This window comes from Panicum virgatum, chromosome 8K, assembly GCF_016808335.1.
Source record: "Panicum virgatum strain AP13 chromosome 8K, P.virgatum_v5, whole genome shotgun sequence".
In the NCBI taxonomy this organism is placed as follows: Eukaryota; Viridiplantae; Streptophyta; class Magnoliopsida; order Poales; family Poaceae; genus Panicum; species Panicum virgatum.
Window position 1 is genome coordinate 46656554 of NC_053143.1, and position 15403 is coordinate 46671956.

Sequence of the window (15403 nt, forward strand, 5' to 3'; positions counted from 1 at the left end):
ATACTTTAAGATCTATTCCTATGTCTTTTGCTCGAAAAACTGATCACCACCAGCCCCCGAGCGTGACAATAAGAAAAAGATCCATGTTGTATGTTTACCAAATTGCCATCGGCAAACTATATATCTAGATAGTAAAACTGAAGGGTTTTCTACCTTTCTGCTGCTGCCGTCTCTTCGCCTCCTTGCCTTCTCCTGTTCATATTCCCTGCGAGTCTCCCTGAAACCCTAGCCCCCAAGTGGAAACCATCGGATTTCGCAATGGAGAAGGCTGCAGATTCCGGATGCGGGGAAAAGCGAAAGCGCGAGGACAAAGCAATGGTGGAGGAGGAATCGCCTTTTCCTCAGAGTAAGTTTTCTGAGGAGGATTTAAAGATTTTAGTTGAAAAATCTCTTCTCCAACCAAGGAGTTGGTTCATTGGCGGAGTTCTATAGGGGAATCTTCTCCGTCCCCTAAAGATTCAGAGGTCGTTTTATTTTCCTCTTTTTTGAAGCATGGATTGGCTCTTCCCGCTTGCGACTTTCTCCGCGAGTTATTGTATTATTATGGGATTCAGATCCATCATCTGACCCTGGAGTTAATCCTGCATTTGAGCATCTTTGTCCATCTCTGTGAGGCATTTCTAGGGATAGAACCGCATTTCAAGTTGTTCCAGACACTGTACTCGTTGGTTCCTCATCCGTCTAAGAATGAGATGGGCAGTTTCGGATGTGCCCGTTTAGAGCTGCGCTCGGAAATCGCTGAGAAGTACCTTGAGTGGCCTAGGATTCATATTGATCCATTATGGAGTTCGCAATGGTTTTATATGGGGTAAAGTCTGTTTTTCAACCTTGAACTATCACGATAGTCCGATTTTGGCCCTTGAACTATGAAACCGGACATCCTACACCTCCCACTAATGAAACCGTTTGAAAAACAACCCTGGCTCAGCCAAAGACGTTTTGCTACATTAAAATGTCCGAATTTCTGGAATTTCACACCTCTCTCAATTAAATAATAAAGAAAGCATAGTTAATATTGTCTAAAAATCATGATATTTTTTTGGGAGGTAGATCAAAAGACAAGAAATTTATTTTGGCTAGATGTGATACATTAAACATAATGAAATTTGAATTATAAAATTTTAAAAATGGGTAGAATTCAAAATTTCTTGAATTTTTGGGTTAGCTAAACCTTTGATAAAAATGAAATAAAAATATGATAATTCATAATTTTTTATTTAGTTTAATAAAGTATTTTTTATTGGCCCAAGTTTTTATGAAAGTTTTTGAATTCCTTCGCAATGCTCAAATTTGAATCAAATTTGATTCCTCAAATTTTAATTTATGAATTTTCTATAGAACTTGGGCCAATAAAAAGTACCTAACTAAAATAAATAAAAAATTATGAATTATCATATTTTAAATGCATTTTTATCATAGGTTTAGCTGACCTAAAAATTCAAGGAATTTTAAATTATACCTATTTTTAAAATTTTATAATTCAAATTCCTTTATGTCTATTGTAGCACATCTAGCCAAAATAGATTCCTTGTCTTTTTATATACCTCCCAAAAAAATATCATGAGTTTTAGACAATATTAACTATGCTTTCTTTATTATTTAATTGAGAGAGGTGTGAAATTCTAGAAATTCAGAAATTTTACTGTAGCAAAACCGCCTTTGGCTGATCCAGGGTTGTTTTTCAAACGGTTTCGTTAGTTGGAGGTGTATGATGTCCGGTTTCGTAGTTCAAGGGCCAAAATCGGACTATCGTGATAGTTCAGGGTTGAAAAACAGACTTTTCCCTTTTATATGCACAACCAAGCTCCAAGTTTGGCCAAGTTTTCTGCTGAACCTCCAGTATATGTCTGGGAGTGGTTGTTGAAGAGTGCTGTTGGAAGTGAGTACAGACGAATTGATTGAATTAATTGCGTCATTGCGAGAAAAGCGAGTGACAGCAGCATCGGTTTTTAAGAATTGGATGCAGCGTGGAATTCAGCCTCTGCAGAAGAGGAAACATTTTGGTTTTCAATATGAGGGTACTCAGGATGAATCCCGCTTGTCTGCAGAAGCGACGGATTCTGCGACTACTTTGAGGGTCATTCAGAGCATATTTCCTGACCAATTGTCAGTGCCATATGTTCCGACAGTGTTTCGTGCAAGCAACCCTCCTTCTCAGGTATGATGCCCTAGTAATGTTTTACTGTTGGCATGTCCTGTTTTCTGGAGGTTCCAAGTGTTTAACACTAGGGGATTTTTGTTTTCTTTATTGAAGGTTAACGTGGCAGTATTCAAGAGTGATCCTCCCATTCCGAATTCTGCCACAGCAAAAAACCAGAAGAATTTCCACAAGCCTGTACGAGCAGTGCTTGCAAAGCCCAGAGTTGAAGATGATCCGTATTACTCATCATCATCAGATAGTGATGAAGCTTCTCCAAAAAGAAGGTATGATCTTCAGCTCATCATGCTCCAGCGAGTGGTTTTGATAATATTTTCCCCTCCCTTCTTTTAGAAATTTGGGGGAAGAATGTGACAATTCTGCAGCTGGTGAGGATGTGGAAATGAGTAGTGTTCCTACTCCTCCCCCATCTCAACCAGATCCTGCTTCAAGCTCAGGCCCAGAGCGTAGAGTGCTGCGAGTACCACGCCAGCGAGTAGATTCTGGATCTACCCCAGGTCCGGTTACACCCTCGACTGGTCTTAGGCCAGTCCTTGGGATTTTGCGGGCTTCTCAGAAACTTGTCGTCAAGCGCTCTAATATGTAAGTATTGCTTGTCTATAATATAGCAATGTCTGAGTGGCAATATCGAGTACTTATCTTATTGCTTGTATGTAGATCCGCGGCTGGGTTGAGGCGTCCATCTGCTGGTCCTACGACTACTCGGGAAGAGGTTGTGGCCCCCCGAGTCGTCGGAAAGACCTGAGGATACGCCCTCTTCTTCGGCGGATGTAGAGGTCCCGAAGACAACGGGTACTGCTGACCCGCTGGAACCATCGTCATGGCCTGCGGCTGCTCCTCCTGCCTCAGGGTCGGCAGGTCTATCTGGTCCGAGGGTTTCACCTTCTATTGACCCTAATGAGGTTCCAATCGGGTTGATAGAAGATGACCTTCTGTCAGCTGAGCTGTGCAATGAATCGATTGATTCGCTGCGTCGTGTCTATAAGCATTTTAAGGTAATGCTTTTATTTATGGTCCACATTATGCGTTGTGTGTATGTTGTACACTTTTCATCTTTGTGTTGTTTTTTGCAGAGGGTAGTCAAGCGATCTCAACTGAAGTCCTCTGTACTTGCCGTGAAGGCAGAAAATCTCCAAGATGTTCATTCTCTAAAGCAAGAGCTTTTGGAGAAAGATGCTGTGATTGCCGAGCTCAAGCGACAACTGGCAAATTCGCAAGTTGGAGGCTCTAGCGGAGGGCAAAATGAAGAATTGACAAGATGCCAACGTGAGTATCCCGAGTACTTTTGTGTTTAGTCTCGGTTGCCAATCGTATTCTGAGTCTTACAGAATACTATTGTTTACAGGTGAAAGGGATCGAGCTCTTCAAGAATGCGAGAAGCTGAAGCAAGCAAAAGCAGATCTTGAAGAGTATAAGGAAGGTATGGAGCAGGATTTGCAAAGAGCCGATAAAAAGCTTGCAGAAAATTTGGATACTATCCATAAGCTTAATAGCGCGGCTCGAGCGGTGACTGATATGGTTCAGCCCCCTCATCCAGGTTTTGTTGAAACACGCTCCATTGTAGAGCGGTTAAGGCTGGTGCCAGGATGGTTACGGGGGGCGTCGAAGAAACCATCTCCCAAGAAGTAGTGGGATAACATATATTGTAGTCTGTGATCCTTTTGTAGTGTAAATCACCAGTGTGATTCATAACTAAATATTAGATATGCTGTAATATATCCTTTAATTGAGATATGTTTTCTTGTTCCGAAAACAAAGTGGGCGTTCCTGTAGTTTCGATTGCTCGAGGTGAAACGATTGCCCTGATTGGATCATTGTCCAGGAGAGTTGTAGTGCAGCTCGAATACTTCCTTGGCAGGAAGTGTGTGATATGATGATGAGTGTTACTGCCAGTAACTATGACTCAATGGTGATATGATCCTTCCGTGATTTGTTTTGTGAGGTTAAGGTCTCAAAGTCATTAACCTCGTTCACGTGAAATCCGAAGAAAGGGGGAGAGCGCGGCTCAAGTATTCTTCTTATCAGGGAGCTTTTAGCCGGATGGCATGTACTAGCCTTTAAGAGAGTAACTGAGGATGCTTCCCGCTGAGTTCCATGACTTGAGGGTTCCATTAACTTCCCATGAACGTTGTAGAAACGGAATCATGGAGATGTTACCCGAGTGGGAGCGAGGTCCCAAGGGAGAGCAGTACAGCCCGAGTACTTTCTTGAGCAGGGAGCACTTAACCGAATAGGCGGGTACTAGCCTTCAAGAAAGCAGTCGAGGATGCTTCCCTTCGAGTTCAAAGGCTCGAGGATTCCATTAACTTCCCGTGAATGTTGTAGAAACAGAATCACGGAGATGTTACCCGAGTGGGAGCGAGGTCCCAAGGGAGAGCAGTACAACCCAAGTACTTTCTTGAGCAGGGAGCACTTAACTGAGTAGGCGAGTACTAGCCTTCAACCTCTGCAACAATCACTTGTTCTATCAAGGGAAAAATCATAGAAGCTCTTCATGACCCTGCTGCTGAGGTTTGCATCTTACCCGAGTGTCTTTTGGACACTCTCGTGGGTAACAAGCCTCTAACCCCAACCGACAAGTACTTTAAAAGTCCATCCGGACTATACTTTGAATGTCGGGGGATTGCAAGGGACGTGCCTATCACAATAGACAAAATCGAGGTGCATTTAGATTTTTACATCTACGATATCCTCGATTTTGATCTTCTCCTAGGCCTCCCCCTAGAAAAAACTTCTCATGGGAGCCTAGATGAAAAGCTTAGGGAAACTGGCTCGGCCACTGCTACTCCTCATCTAGAAAATCTTCTGGCAAAGCCCCTTCCCGAGAAAAACCCATTCAAGGAGATGATGCATACATCTTCGTTCGTATCATCCGAGCCCATTCTCTTAGGAGTTCTAGAATCCTTTGAAGAATACGACTCGGAAGATAGCCTTCACTCTCATGAAGATGAACGATCATCATCATCCTTGACCGAGTTTGAGCCTCTTCCCGATGGCCTAGAATCTGATGTTCTCGACCTTGATCGAGATACAACTATGATCTTTCACGATAAAACTCTTGAGATGGAGAAATCATGGGCCAAGGAATTTTGTGAGGCGCCGACTCTGGAGTCCAATGAAAAGGATTCCACAAATGAGCATGGGAGTTTCAATTTTGACATACCACGAAAGCCATGCTCATTCAATGCAACTTCAGAGTCATGCATGCTTAGTGCACCATGCACACACAAGGACTACAACCATCCTATAGTCCTCTTCTGCAAAATCTTCAGAAGGTTGGTTGTAGATGTATATGTTTATCGTAAACATTGTAGATTTCGTGAGTGCACCGTGGCACTAACCTTGTAGCTAGTTTCAACAATTGGTGGTGAAACAATGACCCATCACCAATGATGGCTACAAGAGTTATCATGGTCGAGCTTACGACCAGAAACAAAGCACTGCCGGGAGATAGCCCGGACTACTATCTTTTATTTACTTCTATATTTTCCTTTCAATAAAAAGCAAGAGCATGTTCTAGGATATAGTTTTCATTCGGGTATTTTTGGTCGCTAACCATTCCAGGGGAAGATCAAAGAGAACGATTGATAGACAACGCCTATGAACATGTGAGCTACACCGACTACAACACCTCGATATGCCTTGATGAAGGAACAACTACAGAAGGAGACTTGAACTCCATACACTTAAAGTTTTGCAAACTCCAAGTGTGGGGGAGGTATGTGAGTACCCCAAAGTAAGTTCTTTTTCTCAATTCATATCTTGTCTTGGAATTGGTGTATGTCCTCACATCTTGCTCAAAAAAAAAATGAAAAAAATGAGAGGAGTTGCCATGGTGACAACATTGTCTTCATCAACAAAATACCATGGTAAGTGCTCTCAATGTCCTCCTTTTGACATTAAACAAAGCTCTGCCGGTAGGTCGCCCGAGGATCACCAGGTTCGTACCCATGCCTATATCTTTTTGAATAATGCTCAATCATGTTTCACGCTTCCTTTATCTGTTCTCGTATGCTCTAGTTTGAATGTATGATTGCAACATACATTCATAGGCTTTTAAATCAAGCATGGTGTTTGGGTTAAAATGTCCTCTTCAGTCAACTAGACCTTGTGTCTAGATTGATTGACGTTCTTGGAGTTAATAGTTGTATAGATGTTGGTTGCATATATGGACTAACCCCTGCAGAAAAATCAAATCCAATTGGGTGAGTCAGTGAGCTGAATTCAAACGGGAAGGTAAGTAGAGGTTTTGGATTAATGTTGCACAACATACTCATGTTAATATAATCTTAGTTCAGCCTTGCTTGAGTAAGTATCTTGGTGATATTAAAATTTAGTTTCAAATAAATTTTAGAAGCTCCCTGGTTCTTAAAACTGGTAGAGCTATTAGTTTATCTCCATGTTTTTATTTTTGAATAAGCACCAGGTACAAGAACAAGTGTGGGGAAGATCTCTCAGAACTCTCATGCATATACACTTGAGATCTCCCACAACATGTGCACAACACCGAACGAACCAAAATGCAAAAAGCCAAGACGAATCAGAGCTAGTATTGGGCAGTGGAATCTCAGGTTTGGCTGACTAGCACTAGCTCCGATCATCTTCATTGCGACGGTTTGTGCACTCTAACCCTTACTCTCCCCAACCTATGAGTTTAAATGGAAGTCATTGCTTAATCATTAAAATTAAACTCAAAAGGCATCCTCTGGTTCTGTGCTTTTTTATGATTGGCTTGCATACCTTTTTATTCTTTGCTAAACCTGAGCTTGTGAGTCATATCATTAGGGAACCCATAATTATTAAGTTGTTGACTAGTGAGATATGGTTTGATGGAAGAATCCTTGCTTTATCTGCTTATGTGTCTGGGAATTTTTTATCAAAAGAAAACCTCCATAGCCTTACAACTCCACGTGTTTGTCCTACCAAAGCCATATGCTGACCTTCATGATACAAATCTTACACATATGTGCCTTGTTGTTGCATTGAGTTTTTTCAAATTTTGTGACCCTAGTGAGATGTCTTTCATACTTACTTGATCAAGATCATGTGCACTCCACAAGCTAAACTTCTACACTGGAAGTTAGCTACCATATTCCATCCATCCACAAAATAAAACTCCATGTTTAATGATCTCTCTCTCGTATCTTTCAATTGAGGCATGAGCTATAGAAAAAAAGAGAGAAAAGATGGCATGCCCAAGAAGCATGACCCAAAAAAAAGAAAAAAATGGACACATCAATGTCCATGAAAAAAAGAAAGAGAGAAAAAAAAGAGATATATATATAGCCATGCCCTCATGTTATCCAAATAAAGGAGAGAGAGAGAGATTCATAAAAGGAGTATTCCATTACCATCCACCTTCCACATTTGTGCACAATCTTGATCAACTTGTTTGATTTGTTATCTCCATGGACCTGTTGTTTCATTTTGCAATATATGTGACCCAAGTGCATGATTCCATTTTTCCTACCATGAGCTCCACATAAGCCATCTTTAGAAGTAGGGTGAAAAAAAGCAAAGCCTTGGTGAGGATATATACATAGTGAGCGACATGAGAGATCCTATGGAGAAGTAAATCTATGGGTGGTCTTTGCAAAAATATTTCCAAAACCCCAGTCATATAGCAGAAAAGTGGAGGAGACTGAAGTCAACACTGTTCCGCTCTTCAACTTCCCAAACAATTCATGGTAGACACATCAAAATTCAAAGGCAAAGGTAAGGCCTATAATAATTTGTATGCAGGTACCATATCATATGAAGTCGGGTCCGCCTTAGTTCTTGCCTTTACTCGAGAACGAGCAAAGAACTAAGTGTAGGGGATCTTGTTGACGGTCACTAACGACCTATTTTGACCATCAATTATCATGCAAAAGTCGAGCATCAGAAGGAATAAATGTTAGCATAGGATGATTATTTGACAAATTCCTTAATGCTGGTCTGAGAATGTGTGCAGGTGAATTTGGGCCAAAACTGCATGTAACAAGCATATTATCCAAGGCATAAATTCCTGGGCCAAGCACAAGCAAGCCCAAATGCCAAAAGGGCCCACTTGGTAGCTGCACATGAGAGAGAGACGCAGCCCATAAGCAAGGTGATACGTCATCAATCCGAGGCAACACCTTCTCGACAAATCAGATGCGTTCACAAGGATCCACGGGCCCACCAGAGCTACCAAACCGACTCAAGACAGGCCCTTACCCATATACATGACATGGGGGCCCACCTAGAAGTCTTCTGACCAAAGACCTGGGCGAACAGAGCCAGCCCATGGTCGGCCGACCAGCCTGGTCGGCCGGCCCAGTGGTGACGGCCCACGGGCCCCACCGCCTCTCAGATGACACGTGGCGAGGTGTGGTTGATCCCCAATGGCGGTTTGGCTCATTTCTCGGGCGAATGGCTGGTGGTTCCCTCCTATAAATACAAGGGGAGGGGGTCCAAATGAAGATACTCACACACACCACACACCACAACACACACAACACATCACTCACCTCCAAGTGTAGAGCCTCTCTACTTGTGTTTAGTAGGAGTTTATGAGTTGAGGTACTCAGGACCTTGGCACTATTTCGTGCAAACCACATGCCAAGAATTGGATGGTAAGCCGAGTACCATAAGACGCCCGGATTATTGGATGAGTTAGGGCTAGTTGGCTAGCGGGTGTAGGTGGGATGCCTTTGTGGGACCCCTGCACTCACCAACCTGGCCTCTCAGTCAATTCTCGGCCGGACGATTATGTGAATGGTCGAGCCATGAATCAATGCTTCCACTTGTCATGGAGAGTATGGTCGTTGCCCTTGGTCTCGTGTGGGAAAAGTTGCACACCCTTGCAAGGATTTGATCTATCATGATAGCCGCGCTATCAGTCATGAAGCACGCCTTGGTGCCTCTCAGCCATCGTAGAGTTACCATTGGTGCTCCTTTCGAGTTGAGCTCATTACATGTTACTCTTCACACTACTCATGATTGATGTGATGCTTATTATTATACATGCTTAGTCTTTTGCTTACTACAATTTGAGTTCATGCAAATGCTTAATTGTACCCTTCTACCATTTCCTTGCTACTGCCCTAGCATACTCCTTGTTTAATCAACGGGGTAAGCCCAGCGAGTACCTTGGTACTCATCGGCGCTGCCATTAAGTTGATAAAGGTGACTATCAGGTGCAGCACTACCCTCCGCCGGGTGGAGCCTCCTATTTTCCTTCCCACTACTACTACAGGCAACGATGGGGGACAATCGAGCTGGAACACATGGGCATAGGGGTGGTAATGGGCCATGGCTCTAATGATCTCTTCACGGCCCAACATGATCCTTAAATTTCACTACTACAAAACTAGATTAACTGAGGCATTTGGAAATGCCTCGGAAGCGAACATGAAAAAAATAACCACCTCAGTTAATGCCAGGCATTAACCGAGGCGGTCATTTTCTATTAACCGAGGCGGTTGCCAAAAACGCCTCGCAAAATATATTATCCAAGGCAGACATTTTATTTACCGAGCCGATTAAAATACCCGCCTCGGTTAATCATTTACGGAGATGGACATGTATAAAAACATCCGCCTCAAAAAATCAGGCCAAACCCAGATCCAGTCTGCAGCCCACTACCACGTTCAACTATAAAAGAAAAACCTAACCCTAACCCACTCTCTCTCTCCCCCATCCCGCACCGCCCCCTCCCTCACTCCCCCGTGCGCCCCCGCGCCCCTCCCTCAACTCTCTCTCTCTCTCTCTCTCTCTCTCTCTCTCTCTCTCTCTCTCTCTCTCTCTCTCTCTCTCTCTCTCTCCGGCAGCAGCGCCCTCCCCGGCGAGTGCAAGGAGGGCGGCGGCCCCCGGCAGCGGCGCAGCACGGCGTGGAGGGCGCGCGGCTCCCGGTGGCTGAGCCGCACGGCGGCCAGCGGCGGCGTAGCACGACGTGGAGGCCAGTGTCCATCGAGCGGCGGCGCGAGACGGCGTGGTGGCGGCTGATCCGGGTCCGGCGAGGCCGGATCCGGCGGCGGGGAAGCCGGATCCGGGGCTAGCAAGGCCGGATCCGGTGGCGGTGCGGCTTTGGAGCCTAGATCTGGCAGTGAGCGGATCGAGCGGACGTCCCCAAGCTGCGGCGGGCGGTGGCGGATCGGCTCGTGATGGGCTCACCGGGCTTTTTTTAGTTTTTTTATTAACCGAGGCGGGCAGCTTGTCTGCCTCGATAAATCATTGATTTACTGCGGTCTTGAGGGCGAGGCGGACGGGCTTGCCCGCCTCGAAAAACTGTTTTTGCCCGCCTCGTAAAAAAAAAATCTGTAGTAGTGTTTTTTAACTCAAAATTATATATGATTAGAGCCCGGTCCTTTTAAGGCCTAGCCTTTAAATTCTCTAGACCAAATTCTAAAGTCCTTTACCACCCTTAGGTGAGCAGCCTTTGGGATGCTTTTATCTACCTAGTTATGTGACTCACGCCGGAGAGCTAGTCTCATGTTGTGTGATGAACTAAGTTTACTTTCATGCAAGAATAACCTTTGTATCGCACTATGTTTATTGTGAAACCGTGTTAAGTTGTAATAACTTGAACTATGTGAACTTGTAAAACTTGTGGTGAATCGTGTTTATTATGCTCTTGTGAGTTGTTCCTGGATTGTGCTAGTGGAGTATGAAGTGGATGCATACTCCAAGGGCTACAGGATTTGAATCAATTTAATTTGAAATTGCCGGAAGGTCGTCGGTGTTTCACTTTAAGTTGGTTCAAATTGCGCGGCTCCCCTCCAACATTGATGGGGCTTTTGCAGATGTTGCCAGGAAGTACTCCTATAGAGGAGATAGATTAGGAATCATATCATAGCTGGGAAGTAAAAGCATGGATAGGCATTAATTAATTAGTTCACTAATGACGAGCTCGGCACTGCTCTTTTTTCCCCCAGTGATGATTAACCACTGAACGGCCGGTAGACCTTGAGTGCGTCGACCACGTCGGCGATGGAACCGGCAGCGGCGGCGATGGATACGAAGAGGCAGGTGACGCTGAGCATCTGGAGGCAGACCCACATGGTGCTGCCGCGGGGCACGCGACGCTGCTTGATGTACATCTCGACGGGGAAGTAGACAGTGAGCGGCCAGAAGGAGACGGCGCCGAGGAGGCCCGCCACGTCGCCGAAGAAGGGCAGCAGCATGGCGACGACGGTGGTGAAGCACACGAACGCCGACCGCCACGTGAGGCGGAAGAGGCTGAGCGCCAAGGGCCCCACGCGGAGCTCCCTGCCGATGAAGGCGCTGTCCGGCCAGGCCCCCGCGGCGCGGCGCTCCACGAAGGCGAAGATGGGCTGGCAGAACACCTGGTAGCAAGGTTTTCATTATCAGAAATAAAAATTTGTTGGAGGTCATGGATAAATAGGATAAACAAGATATATCGAAAATATCAGACCAAGTTCGAAAATGTAACTTGTTTCAAAAATTTCGTAGAATTTGACTTGAAACTATTTCTAAGCTATTAAAAATCACTTGTTCGCAGATAAAAAATAAGAATAAAATATTATTAGTGCGGGACCTTCGCGTGGGTGAATTTAGACCGTAAGCAAGATAAACAGAAAAAATTTGGCCGGTATTCAATTTTATCGGACCCTAGGGATAGAAGGAAAACGTTGGAAATTTCGGTGAATATCAGCGGGTAAAGGAAACCCTGCCTGGTAGGCGCCGACGAGGTTGTAACGAACATGGCACCATTTATGCCATTTCGAGTGATTTTGGTGATCGAATGACAACACAACACTTGGACTAATATGATTGTTAAGATGATCATTCTCAGGCTTTTAGGTTCAAGTGATGACAAAGAGAAAGAGAAAATAGGCGTAGCAAGGCCCGAAGGGCAGCCCCTACGGGGGTTCCGCTACCCGGTAGCGCCCTGAAAGCTCTTCGGTCAGTAGCACCGGAAGAACCGACGCCATGGGCATCGGAGCATCCGATGGTAGTCGGAAGAACCGACGCCATGGTACTTTGGTGCAGAAGGGAGTCGAAGCCAAGTCAGCCTATAGGCACCGGTTGAACCGACGGGTCAAAAAGGGGCATCGGTGCATTGGCCGTCCTTTGTACCAGAGACGATGTCAGGTGCCCAGGAGAAGTGTCTTCAGCACCGGTTCAACCGATGGGGCATCGGTGCATACCACCGGTGTAATGACGTCAGCGTCCAGGAGAAGATTCCTTCAGCACCGGTTGAACCGGTGAGGCATCGGTGCATTGCATCGGTTCAACCGGTGGTCTCTGCGTCAGCCATCAGGAGTCCAACGGCTACTTCGTGTTATGAGTGACCGGATGAACCGACGCTACCCTGCCAAGAGGCATCGGTTCTTCCGGTGGTACGCAGATTTTCAGCTAACCGTTGGAGCAACGGCTACAAGACTTGGTGGCCTATATATACGCCTCACCCCGGCCATTTGAAGATTGCTGGAGTTGCTGGACATCCCACACACACCCAAGAACATCTCCAAGCCATACAAAAGCATCAAGATCATATCCTTAGCCCTTAGCACACTTTGAGAGTGTTGTGTAAAGGATTAGCTCTTAGTGAGTGAGTTTGCAAGGCTTAGAGCCTTTGTGCTGTGGTTCATTAGTGAACCAAAACAAGAGCTTGGTGCGCCGGCACCTTGGAGCGTGGAGCTCGCCGGCAACGTCATCGACCCTCCGACTTGGTGTGGAGCGGCGACGACACCTTTGTGCGGGGGACGTGGAGACCCCCATCCTTTGTGGAGAAGCTCCTTAGTGGAACCCGGGGCCAAGGTGACCGTGATTGTGTTCACGGAAGAGACTTGGTGGCCGAGTAGCAATACTCTTAGTGAGTGCTACAACAACGTGGATGTAGGTGTGCCTTTGTGGCTAACCGAACCACGGGATAAACACCCGCGTCAAGAGTTTGCTATCTCCTATCCCGCTCTTTAAGCTTCCGCATTTCATTCTAGTAATTTGTATGCCTTTACTTTCATAGAATAGTTTCTTGATAGGAAAGGCTATAGGTTGCTAAACTCTTTTGGGATAGGGGTTTTACACTAGAACAACCTAGTTGCACATATTGATAGCATGTTTTAGTTTAAGTTTTGTGCAAACTAGTTGGAGCCATAGGTCTAAGTTTTTATTAGTGCCTAATTCACCCCCTCCCCCTCTTAGGCTAGAGCACCCGATCACTTTCAATTGGTGCACGATGATGGCGACGTTGGCGACGTCGAGCAGCCAGAAGGGCTCGTAGAAGCCGAAGCCCGTGAGGAGATTGTCGGGGGCGTCGTCGCCGAACGCCGCGTAGCCCATGCACCCGCACAGCATATAGAAGACGGTGGTGGTCGCCACGCTCAGCCGCGTCGCCCTCGCCATCACATTCGCCTCCGATGGCGGCGGCGCCTTGATCGTATCCTGCAGCAGAGCAACCGGCCGGCTTGATTAATTATATTCAGAAACAGAGCAGTGAATAAGCTGAAGAAAGAAAACGGATTGCTTACTTGGATTTCGATGAGGATGTTGGAGAAGGAGTAGGCGAAGGCGATGTCGCCCAAGGCCTGCAGGCTGTGCCAGATCTTCTGTGTCGAGGTGACGTCGGCGCCGATGCTGATGCCGGTGAGGCTGCCCTTGAATCCACCATTAGCTGCAATTGCATTAATTGTTGATCAGGAACTAAATCTTATGCTGATGCCGGTGTGCCAGATCAATTACTTGAACAATAATATCTTGTGCAAAAACCAAATCTTATTGAATCAAGAACTTACAAATGGACTGGGCGATGCCGAGGGAGAGTCCGATTGAAGAGTAGGTGAAGGACATGACGGCGGCGACGATGGAGAGCCACCAAATCTGATCAAAGTCGGGTATCTGCGAGAAGAGGATCTGCACGATGCCGAAGAGGATCATGTAAGGGTTGCTGGAGCTCCTGCAGGGGTTGCCATGTCCGTTCTTGTGGAAGCACCCGGCCCTCCGGATGGCCTTCATGCTGATGGAGGACGCGATGGTGTAGCCGATGGCGACGCCGACGAGGTTGGCGTACTGGATGACGCCGCAGAAGGCGACCTTGGCGCCGCCGAGGTTGGAGCGCACGGCGTCCATGTAGGTGTAGTTGCGCTTGCCGGTGTCCGGGTCGCCGGTGCGGTAGCACTCGGCGAGCAGCGTGGCGGTGTAGTAGGTGACCAGGGCGAAGAGCAGCATGGCGGCGGGGCCGGCGACCCAGCCGAGCTGCGCGATGGCCCAGGCCAGCGACAGCACGCCGGAGCCGATGACGGCGGTGACGATGTGGGCGCTGGCCGTCCAGAGCGTGCCCCTGCGGCGCGGGCGGCCGTCGTCGTCGAGCCAGGCGGCGGCGGCGGCGTTCCCGGCCTCCGCCGAGACGTCCATCGGCACCACGTGCTTCATGGACAGGGAGCTGGAGAGCTGCCGCTGGGTCAGCTTCTTCTGCCCGCCTCGGACCACGTAGCCGAGCTCGGCGGCTGCACCTGCACCGGGGGAGCTGGGCTTGGGGCTGTTCGGTTGTGAGTGTGCGGAGGCCATGGATGAGGAGATCGAGAGCTGCCTCTGCGTCATCTTGCTTCGCCCTCGTCGGAGCAAGTAACTGAGCGATCGAGTGAGGTGGGATGAGCGCGCGGTGGTGTGCCCAGAGCAGGAGGTAGGGGAAGGGCTATATATATACAGGAGAGGCCGGGGAGCTTTTTCGTTGGAGCAGAGGAGGCAGCAAATTAAATATCCTGCCCAGGGTGGCTCACCACGCACCGATGTTGGAAGATGACGACTGTGACCTGTAACCTTGCATTATATTGGTGTGAGACAGTGCTCTTGCATATTTCGCCTACGATTCAGCATATGAAGATTTTTATAGCATATTTATCTCACTTTTCAAAATATCATTTCAATGGATTTCGATTATTTTCGATATGTTCTCGACTGTATATTTTCGTTTCTGAAATTACCGCATTACCGATGCCGTTTTCATTCACTACCGGAAAACCGACATATGCCGAGTGCCCGGATATTTGCCGAGTGCATAATCTCGAGCACTCGGCAAAGATACTATTTGCCGAGTGCCAAAAACATGCACTCGGCGAACAAATAACACTCGGCGGACTATCTCTTTGCCGAGTGCCAGCCATATGGCACTCGGCAAAGACACACTTTGCCGAGTGCTAGTAAGTTGACACTCGGCAAAGAGCGTCACGTGCACCAACAGACGACCCGCAGACGACCGTTACGGTGGCGATGCTTTTGTTTGCCGAGTGCCTACATGGGGACACTCGGCAACAAGATCTT

The 15403-nt window shown here is 46.8% G+C and overlaps 1 protein-coding gene across 1 annotated transcript; it reads right to left on the reverse strand.

Moving 5' to 3' along the window:
- Positions 1–10830: 10830 nt before the first annotated feature.
- LOC120644906 (amino acid permease 3-like) lies at positions 10831–14774 on the reverse strand. Its single transcript, XM_039921649.1, has 4 exons — positions 13879–14774; positions 13615–13757; positions 13308–13528; positions 10831–11476 (listed from the first exon to the last, which is right to left on the reverse strand). Exons 1-4 carry the CDS (start codon positions 14681–14683, stop codon positions 11062–11064), a joined length of 1584 nt encoding a protein of 527 aa, XP_039777583.1. The 5' UTR covers positions 14684–14774; the 3' UTR covers positions 10831–11061.
- Between the last annotated feature and the right edge of the window lie 629 nt (positions 14775–15403).